The sequence below is a fragment of the Dictyostelium discoideum genome, assembly GCF_000004695.1.
Source record: "Dictyostelium discoideum AX4 chromosome 1 chromosome, whole genome shotgun sequence".
NCBI classification, from domain to species: domain Eukaryota; phylum Evosea; class Eumycetozoa; order Dictyosteliales; family Dictyosteliaceae; genus Dictyostelium; species Dictyostelium discoideum.
In genome coordinates, this window is record NC_007087.3 from 3,532,920 (window position 1) to 3,542,919 (window position 10,000).

The following is a 10,000-nucleotide window of genomic DNA, read 5'->3' on the forward strand; positions in this document are numbered from 1 at the left end:
TTTAGATTTCTTTAATGTATTGTTTAATATTAATTAGTTTTTTTTTTTTTTTTTTTTTTTTGGACCTTTTTCAAATTAATTATTTTTCAGACTCATAATCTAATCGGTTAGACTTTTTTTTTTTTTTTTTTCAAAATAATTATCATTTCTATTAATTCAAATAATTTTAAATTTAGGTTTTTAATAATTATTCAATTTTAATTATAATTTAATATTTAAAATTAATTTAAATTTAAATAAATTAAATTGTTTTTTTTTTAAAAAAAAAAAAAAAAAAAAAAAAAAAAAAAAAAAAAAAAAAAAAAAAAAATTCAAACTGACAGTTTCCAAAAATAAAATCCTAACTGTAAAATTAGTAATATGAAAAGACGAAAAAAAAGGGAAGAGAATATATTCGAATGTCTGAGAATGAAAAAAAAATAAAAAAAAATAAAATAAATTAAAAATAAAATAAAATGAAAAAAAACTAACTTCTCTTTAGTTTAATATATATTGGAAATGTACACACACAATATTTTAAAGAGATTAGTTAAATTAAAAAAAAATATGAAAAACCATAGATTTTACTTTTTTGAAATTTGATATGTAACTGCTTGCTTTGCTGTTTCAATTATCTTAATAATCTTTTATGTGCAGGGCATCTGAAAATTAATTTTAAAATAAAATTACTTTTACTAACAATCAAAACATATCACAACAGTACTTTTTTTTAAAACGTTTTATTTAAACAATTTATTTTATTTTTATTTTTATTATTTTTATTATTTTTATTATTTTTTTTTTTTTTTTAAAAAATAAAAAAATAAAACTATAAAATAAAAAAAAAAAAAAAAAATATATTTTATTATTATTTCATTATTTTTATTATCTCTCTCTTTCTCTCTTTTTTATATTTTTTTTATTTTTATTAATTAATATTAACATTATAAAAACACACTTGTATATATATTATTTGTTTATTTAAAATTAATAATTAAATAAATTATTTAAAAAAAAAAAAAAAAAAAAAGCTTTTTTGATTTTTTTTTTTTTTTTTTTTTTTTTCGTTGTGTTTTTTTGTGTTCAGTATCTAATTTTGTAATATTTATTATTTTTCCAAAAACCCACACTTTCTACATGTTATAAAATTAGAATATATTGGTTAATCAATTGTAAAATTACTTTTAAAAACAATGGTTTTTATTTTTTCATACTTTAATTATTTTTGTGTAAGTTTTTTTTTTTTTTTATATATTTTTTTAATTAAAAAAAAAAAAAATAAAAAAAAAAAATTAAAAGATCTAAAATAAAAATAATAAAATTAAAAATAAAATAAAAAAATAAAAAAAAATAAAAAATTAAAAATAAAATCTATTTTTAAAAATAAATTCTATTTTTAAAAATAAATTCTATTTTTAAAATTAAAAAATAATTTAAAATATTAATCTAATATATATATATATATTTTTTTTTTTTAAAAAATTTTATTATTTTTTTTATTTTTTAATATAGATTAATTATAGGCTCTTTTTAAAAGAAAGAGATAACAAAAGAAGATATTATTTTAGAATGAAAAATTTAATATTAATATTTTTTATTTTTTTATTTATTTCAAATGGTAAGTTTTTTTTTATTTTTTTTATTTTTAGAATTAAAAATTAACTATTATTATTCATTTCTTTTATTTTTTTTTTTTTTTTTTCCAATTTCCAATTTTTTCAATTATTTTTTAATTAACACTTTTTTTTTTTTTTTTTTTTTTTTCTTATTCTTTAAAAATAAAAAGTATATTCATATGTATCAACATGTAATGGACCTGATTCATATACAGCAAATTTAAAACCATGGAGTTATGGAAGTAGTTGGATTTCAGGTAAAATTCCAGTAACTGGAGATAAAGTAGAAATTCCATCAGGATATAGTATATTATTAGATGTATCAACACCAAGATTAACCCAAATTTGGATTCAAAGTGGTGGTCAATTAGTTATTAGTTCAAAACATGGACCATTGGAAATTATAACCGATGGTATATTAATTGAAGGTAGAATGGATGTTGGTGATGAAAATTGTAAATTTAATGAATCATTTACAGTTACACTTACTGGTATTGAAGGACAAGGATATATTGAAAAAAAGAGTGATATGCTCCAAAAGTATATTGGTGTTTTACCAGGTGGTTCATTGGAAGTTCATGGTTATCTTAGTTATCCAATTCCAACATGGACTAAATTAAATAAAACAATCACTGGTGGAAGTACAATGATTATTAATGTTGCCGATGACGTTAGTATGTGGCCAGTTGGCTCAACAATTGTATTGGGTAGTACCGATTTTGATATGTACCAATCTGAAGAGGTTATAACTCTTTCATGTCCAGAATGTTCGGCTTATCAATTGAAAATCAATGGTTCAAAATATTATCATTTTGGTGCAATCACTTTTGGCGTCGATGAAAGGGCCGAAGTGGGTCTATTAACTAAAAATATTGTAGTACGTGGTGAAATGCAGCCAACTTGTAACGGTTCAAGAATTTGCGATTATTTCAATTTCGATGGGTTTGGTGGACATATTAAATTTGTTAAAGGCTTTGCAAATGGTCATCTCGAGGGTATGGAAGTCTACAATATGGGTCAAACCTATAATGTTGGTTATTATCCAATTCATTTTCATATGTGTGGTGATGTAGATACAGGTTCCTATGCAAATTGGCCAAGCTATGTAAAAGATGTTTCAATTCATCATACAAAGTCAAGATGTTTAACAATTCATGGTACAAGTGGTTTGGTTGTAGTGAATAACTTTGCCTATGATCATTATGGACATTGTTATTTCTTTGAGGACGGTAGTGAACAAAGAAATTATTTAGATTCAAATGTTGGTTTAGTAACTCGTTATGGTTACCTTTTACCATCAGATAGAGATGGAGATGTTTGTATCTTTGCCAATCCAACCGATTACAATGGAAATGCAATTGATATTGGAACATGTCAAGCGGTGGCCACTTTTTGGATTACAAACCCAAATAATTATTTAAAGAATAACGTTGCTGGTGGTTCTGCAAATACTGGTTTTTGGTTCCTTTTCCCCGAGGCAGTAAGTGGCATTTCATCTTATATTTCCGCTTATGACAATGTTTATCCACCATATATTCCAATTGGTAGTTTTGTAAATAACAAGGCCCATTCAAATGTTTTGCAAGGAATGAACATTGATCAATCTCATCAGATTCAACAACAAAGTGCAGATTATCCAAATCCTCATCTTTCAATGACCTATGGTCGTTATAAACCAAGAGTTGACCCAACCAATCCATCTTCAGCACGTGCAACCTCTTTGATTTATCAATTTACAGCTTATAAAAATAAATGGAGAGGTTTATGGGCTAGAGGAGGTGATCTTGTTTTCCATTCATGTATTTTCTCAGAGAATGCAATCGGTGCAACTTTAGCAGCAGAGGGTGTAATGCAAGCAGATATGGGTTCAACTCAACAATGTATTGGTTGTACTTTTATTTTGGAAACAGAGAATGTTGGTCAAGCAACAAATGGTTTAAATACCTATGGTGGTGTTACACTTCCAGCCTACTATCAATTCAGTCAAAGAGGTATTGAAATTTATGATGGTCCTGTTATACTTCAATATTGTACCTTTATTGGATTCAATACCGATGGATCAAGAAATACAAGTGCAATTGGTTGGTTCCTTTATGATGATTGGATTTTCTCTACCACAAATCAATTGATTGGTTCAACTTTTATTAATTCAAATCTACGTGTATTAAATATACCATCCAATTATGATGGTGCTAAACAACAAATTTTCCTTGATGCCGATGGTTCAGTCACTGGTACCAAGAATTCCTATGTTGTCCCAAGTGTTCCATACTTTTATTCAAGTAAAAGTGTTATAAATACCGCATGGAATATGTCAATCTCCACAGAGAAATTTGCATCACTCTATGTCTATAATAAAGATGTCGCAGGTAGTAATATACCAGATTCAGCAGGAATTATCATGGTAAGAGATGAATATTCATATTATCGTCATATCCTTCAAGGCGTACCAAATGGATCACCAAGAAATACATTTTTACCAACAGTTATGCTTGGAAAGAGTTATACAATGCATTTCCCACATGCAACACCACCACATCTTCAAGTTCAATTAACAAATTTCGATCAAAGTGATCAAGTTATCGTTGGTATTTGTTATCCAACTTGGGGTGTCACTTTTGAAATCACTAAAAATGTTATTATCAACAATTGGAATGCTGTCGTTGAATCAGTGAAAATGGTTGACTCATTGGATCAAGTTAAAAATGACACCAAAGGTTTATCAGCATACTATGATTCAGTGACAGGTTTATTATTCTTAAATGCAATTCAAGAAAGAACTCGTCAATGGAATTATTTTTGTCCAGATGTTGGTTGTGAAACTTTTGATATCCAAATAACTGGTTTGGGTGTAAACACAAATACTGGTTATTGTTCAAGCTCTTATCCAAAATATTCCAAACTATCATTGGCAACAAGAGGTGGTTGTAATGGTGATCCAAATTTAGTATATGATATATGTGGCGTTTGTGGTGGTGATGGTTCAACTTGCGGTGCTACCACAAATAAATTGGTAAATGAATTGGGTTTATCAAATTCAAATTCTGCAATTTCAATTAATTTATTACCATTTAATTTTATTTCAATAACATTTTTAATTTTTTCAATAATAATAATTTTATTATAAAAAAAAAAAAAAAAAAAAAATTAATAAATTTATATAAATAAATTAATAAATAAAAATATATTTAATATATTTTATTTATAATTTAAAAAAAAAAAATGTTTTGTTTTGTTTTATTTTTAGGTGCCAATTTTTGTTCTAAAATTAAATTTTCTTTTTTTTTTTTTTTTTTTTTTTTTTTTTTTTTTTTCAAAAAATTTCATAAATGAAAAATTGTTTCGTTATTTTCTCATATTTATTTTTTTTTTTTTTTTAACTTTAAATAAAAAATAAATATCTTTTTTTTTTTTTTTTTTTTTTTAACTTTATATATAAAAAATAATGTCACATAAAGATAGACGTGGAAATTCATCAAATGATGGAAGTTCTTGTAAATTTTCTTTTTTTTTTTTTTTTTATCAATTTAACAAATAAAATAAAAATACTAATTTTTGGAATAAAATAATAATAAAAATAATAATAATATTAATAGTTAAGTTAAATGAAACTTTTACATCAAGTGAAGTTGAAGTTAAACCAACATTTGAATCAATGGGATTACGTGAAGAATTATTAAGAGGTATTTTTAATTATGGATTTGAAAAACCATCAGCAATTCAACAACGTGCAATTTTACCAATTATTAAAGGTAGGGATACGATCGCACAAGCACAATCAGGTACAGGTAAAACAGCAACATTTTCAATTGGAGCATTACAATGTGTAGAAGTGAATGTAAGATCACCTCAAGTTTTAATATTATCACCAACAAGAGAGTTAGCACAACAAATTCAAAAGGTAGCATTGGCATTATCAGAGTTTATGAATATTCAAGTCCACGCATGTGTTGGTGGAAAGAATTTAAGTGATGATGTTAAGAAATTAGAGACTGGTGTTCACATTGTTAGTGGTACACCAGGTCGTGTATTAGATATGATCACTCGTAAATCACTTCCAACTCGTCATATTAAAATGATGATTTTAGATGAGGCCGATGAGATGCTTTCATTGGGTTTTCAACAACAAATTAATGATGTATATAGATATTTACCAAATGGTACTCAAATCGTATTAGTATCAGCTACTCTAACACAAGATGTAGTTTCAATGACTGAAAAATTTATGACAAAACCAGTTCGTATCCTATTGAAACGTGATGAACTCACTTTGGATGGTATCAAACAATTCTTTGTATCTGTAGAGAAAGAAGATTGGAAATTCGGTACACTTTGCGATATCTACGATAGTCTTACAATCACTCAAGCTGTAATTTTTTGTAATACTAAAAAGAAAGTAGATCAATTAACTGAACAAATGCGTGATGCTAATTTCACTGTAGCCTCAATGCATGGTGATATGGTACAAAAAGAAAGAGAAGAAATTATTAAATCATTTAGATCTGGTGAAAAGTTTGGATTTTTTTTTTTTTTTTTTTTTTTTCTTCTTCAAAAAATCATAATTTCTGTTAATTAATTGATTCATATACTAATTATTATTTTATTTTATTATTATTTAGTCGTGTTTTAATTACAACAGATATTTTAGCTAGAGGTATTGATGTTCAACAAGTTTCATTAGTTATAAATTATGATTTACCAATAGATCGTGAAAATTACATTCACAGAATAGGTAGATCCGGTAGATTTGGTCGTAAGGGTGTTGCAATTAATTTCGTTAAAAACTCTGACATTAGAATTTTAAGAGATATTGAACAATTTTATTCTACTCAAATTGATGAAATGCCTGTAAATTTTGCTTCAATCATTTAAAAAAAAAAATAAATAAAAAATTAATAAATAAATGGAAATATATTGAAATAAAATTATAAATATTATTTTTTTTATAAAATTATAATTTAATTATTATTAATTATTTATTTTTTACAATTAATATAATAATAATAATAATAATTTTATTTTATTTATTCATTTTTTTTTAATATTACTTTATATTTTATTTTTTTTTACTTTTTAGCATTCATTACTTCAAGTTTTGTTGAATTTTTAGGTTCTAATAAAATTGATTGTTCATAAGTATCATCTTCAAATTTTTTCTTATCACTCATATGAGGTAATTCACAAAGGAAACCTAATACTGAAGGTTTTGGTTTAATTGTATAACCTTGTTGTTGATATTGTTGGATTTCCAAAATGGTATTAAAGATCATTTCTCTCTTTTTAAAGTTAATTAAACCTTTGATTTCATCTTGATTTCCATCTTCAATAAAGGTTAAATCGGTTAAATAGATACCCAAGTATGGTATTAATGGTGGACATGTTGAATGAATTATATCACGATATACTTTATGAGATTTTTTGGTATCCAGGAATTTACATAGGAAATCGAATTTCTTTTGATACTGTTTTGAGATTAATGATTTGGTATGATTTAAACGATAAACTCCACTTGCCATTAAACCACTTAAGCCAGCTAATAGTCCATTGAAATTTGAAAGTTTATAAAGTGCATAACAAATCTTTATCATTTTTAACATCATTTTCGATCTTTGTTTAATATCGTTCTCTCTAAGTATTGCCCAAGAAACAAATGAACTAAAACTATTGAATCTATTGACCATCGAAGCAATATTTGGTGTATTGGTTTTTTGATCAGGTTTTGACCAAGCTTGATTCAATAATTCAATCTCTTCAATGGATTTATAGGAATCGAAATCTAACAAAGTTAATTGTTCAGCAATATCAGTTGAACTTTGTGAGAAAATAAACTCTGTTGAATATTTCATCCAAAATATCTTTGCCTTTGGTATACCTTGGCCATTATTTATTATTGGTAATTGTAATCTATCTTTTTGTTTTTGTTGTTTAAATTTCTTTAATATTAAATCACTATATTGGCCATGTCCATTTCTTCTTGTTGAATTTAAAAATGCTGTTAACATTTTAAATAATGATGGTTGTTGTATTGTGCTATTTTGTAAATTCGTACTTTGTTGTAATTGAGGTTGAGGTTGTTGTGGTTGAGGTTGTGGTTGTGGTTGTGTCGTTGAGTTTTGTATTGGCTGAGTTGATTGTGTTGTAATTTGTGGTGGTTGTTGGAAATCACTTGGATATTGTTCTATCCATAATCTTAAAACATTTAAAACTCTTAATTGTATTGGAATTTGAATTTTTTGAACAAATTGATATGGTACAATATTCTTTAGATTTGGTGTAAAATAACGTTGAATTAATTTCATTAAGAATATATCACCTGTTGTAAATGATCTATAAGTTGTGATAAAAGTTTTTGTGAATCTTAATTCGGTATTTGATTCACATGTTAACTTTAAAATCAATTGATTCAACGAAGCATATTTAATTGATCTATAGAATTTATCATCAATATTGGTATTGTTTATATAGTAAACGTTTATGTCTTCCTTTTCTTCTTCTAACCAAATAGAAGTATCAACTTTATCTTTACTAGTTAAATGATTGTAAACCTCCATAAAACTTTCAATTGCATATTGTAATTGATTCTCTTCGAATGATGATGATCTCGATTGCAATCCACCAACAATACCACCATTACCAACACTCAATGTTGTACCTAATCCACCGCCACCACTTCCACCAATACCATTTGAAGGCATTATTGGTTGAGGTTGTGAGAAATTACCAGTTGAAAATGATTTACCAATACTTCTATTATTTATCATTACATTATTTGAACTTGAACTTAATAAATGGTGATGACTATGATTATATTCACGATTATGATTATGAAATTGGTGTGGTGGTAATAATAGATTTGGTGTTGATGAATTTGGTGAATTTGTTGATGATACATTTGCTAAATCACCAATTGTTGTTGAACTTGATAATGTTGATGTTGATGAATTATTATAATTATGACCACTTTTATTTGTTTCATTTTTATTTTCATTTTTATTTTCATTATTATTATTATTATTATTATTATTATTATTATTATTATTATTATTATTATTATTATTATTATTATTATTGGGATTGTTGGCATTGTTTGTATTGCTATTTTGACCTTCTTTTCCCATTAATGAATTTAATATATCCATTGTATTTAATTGAAAGGTTGGTGTTGATTCAGCAGAGTTATTATTTTGATTTACAACACCAAACTTTCCACCAGTAGCATTATAAACTAACATTGATGTAGGCGAGATTGAGGAATAGTGTGGTTTTCTATTTAATTGTTGTTGTTGTTGAGATTGAGATTGTATTTGTTGTTGTTGTTGTTGTTGTTGTTGTTGTTGTTGTTGTTGTTGTTGTTGTTGTTGTTGTTGTTGTTGTTGTTGTTGTTGTTGATGTTGTTGTTGAGATTGAGATTGTATTTGTTGTGGTTGTTGTTGTTGTTGTTGTTGTTGTTGTTGTTGTTGTTGTTGTTGTTGTTGTTGTAAAATTTGTTGAATATGATGTTGTGAGGCAGCAGATGATGGAGTTTGAGTTGAGGATGAAAATGATAGGGAAGCTGATGAAGAAACAGGTGTTGTATAAGAACTTGTACTTGCACTACTTCCACTTGAGGTATTTCTTTTTACATAAGTCATTGGTGAATCGGTAGATAAAGAATGTGATAGAAATAAACCACATTTCGGAGATGATACTGATTCATTATTATTACCACTGTCAACATAATAATTTGAACTTAAATTATTACCAATTAATTTTGTATATTCTTTTGAAAATGTATCCAATTTCGATAAAACTTTATTTATTGTTAAAACAATATCATCATCTTTTGATGACGAGTATGAAGATGATAGCAAAGAGGAATGAGAAGATTTAATTGTATTTGATGGATTAGTTGTAGTGTTTGTAGTGGTTGTGGTGGTGGTAGTAGTGGTTGTAGTATTATTATTTGTAAAAATATCCATTTCAATGAAATCCAAATGATCACTAATTGAAGGGAATAATTGTTGGGTAGAATAAAACAATTGGTTTGAAACTTCACTTAATTCTTTACTTTTCTTTCTTGTATCTGTTAAATCAATTAATTGAACTTGGTATAAGAAATCATTTGAATTCTTTATTAGAGATATGAATATTTCTTGTGCTATACAATAGGATGTATTATTTTCAAATAGTATTGAAATATCTTTATTATTATTATTATTATTATTATTAATATATTCTTCATCAGTTAGATAAGTATCCAATAGCTCATATAAATAATTTTGAATTTTTTTACATTGATCCATAATTTCCAAATAAACTTCTTGAATTAATTGAATTTTAAATGATGGAGATTTCATCATTTTCAAAGCAGGTTTTTTATATGGTACATTATTGTTATTATTATTTGTATTGTTATTATTGTTATT

General features: G+C 25.4%; 3 protein-coding genes across 3 annotated transcripts in view; 2 read left to right on the top strand and 1 right to left on the bottom strand.

The window, feature by feature from the left end:
- Nucleotides 1-1,172: 1,172 nt before the first annotated feature.
- Nucleotides 1,173-4,722, top strand: DDB_G0270636 (transmembrane protein; the record flags this gene model as incomplete). The annotated part of the gene is made up of 3 exons (XM_641177.1): nucleotides 1,173-1,208; nucleotides 1,492-1,597; nucleotides 1,766-4,722. The coding sequence occupies 3 exons, from the start codon at nucleotides 1,173-1,175 to the stop codon at nucleotides 4,720-4,722; spliced, it is 3,099 nt and encodes a 1,032-aa protein (XP_646269.1).
- Nucleotides 4,723-5,040: 318 nt separating this feature from the next.
- On the top strand, nucleotides 5,041-6,467 carry tifA (DEAD/DEAH box helicase domain-containing protein; the record flags this gene model as incomplete). Its single annotated transcript, XM_641178.1, has 3 exons — nucleotides 5,041-5,089; nucleotides 5,192-6,107; nucleotides 6,215-6,467. 3 exons carry the CDS (start codon nucleotides 5,041-5,043, stop codon nucleotides 6,465-6,467), a joined length of 1,218 nt encoding a protein of 405 aa, XP_646270.1.
- A 194-nt stretch (nucleotides 6,468-6,661) lies between these two features.
- Nucleotides 6,662-10,000, bottom strand: part of gefB (Ras guanine nucleotide exchange factor) — a gene marked incomplete at both ends in the record, with an annotated part of 4,945 nt that continues 1,606 nt past the window's right edge. The window contains one exon of the mRNA XM_641179.1: nucleotides 6,662-10,000. This exon is cut by the window's right edge and continues 611 nt beyond it. Within this exon, the coding sequence (XP_646271.1) occupies nucleotides 6,662-10,000 (3,339 nt within the window).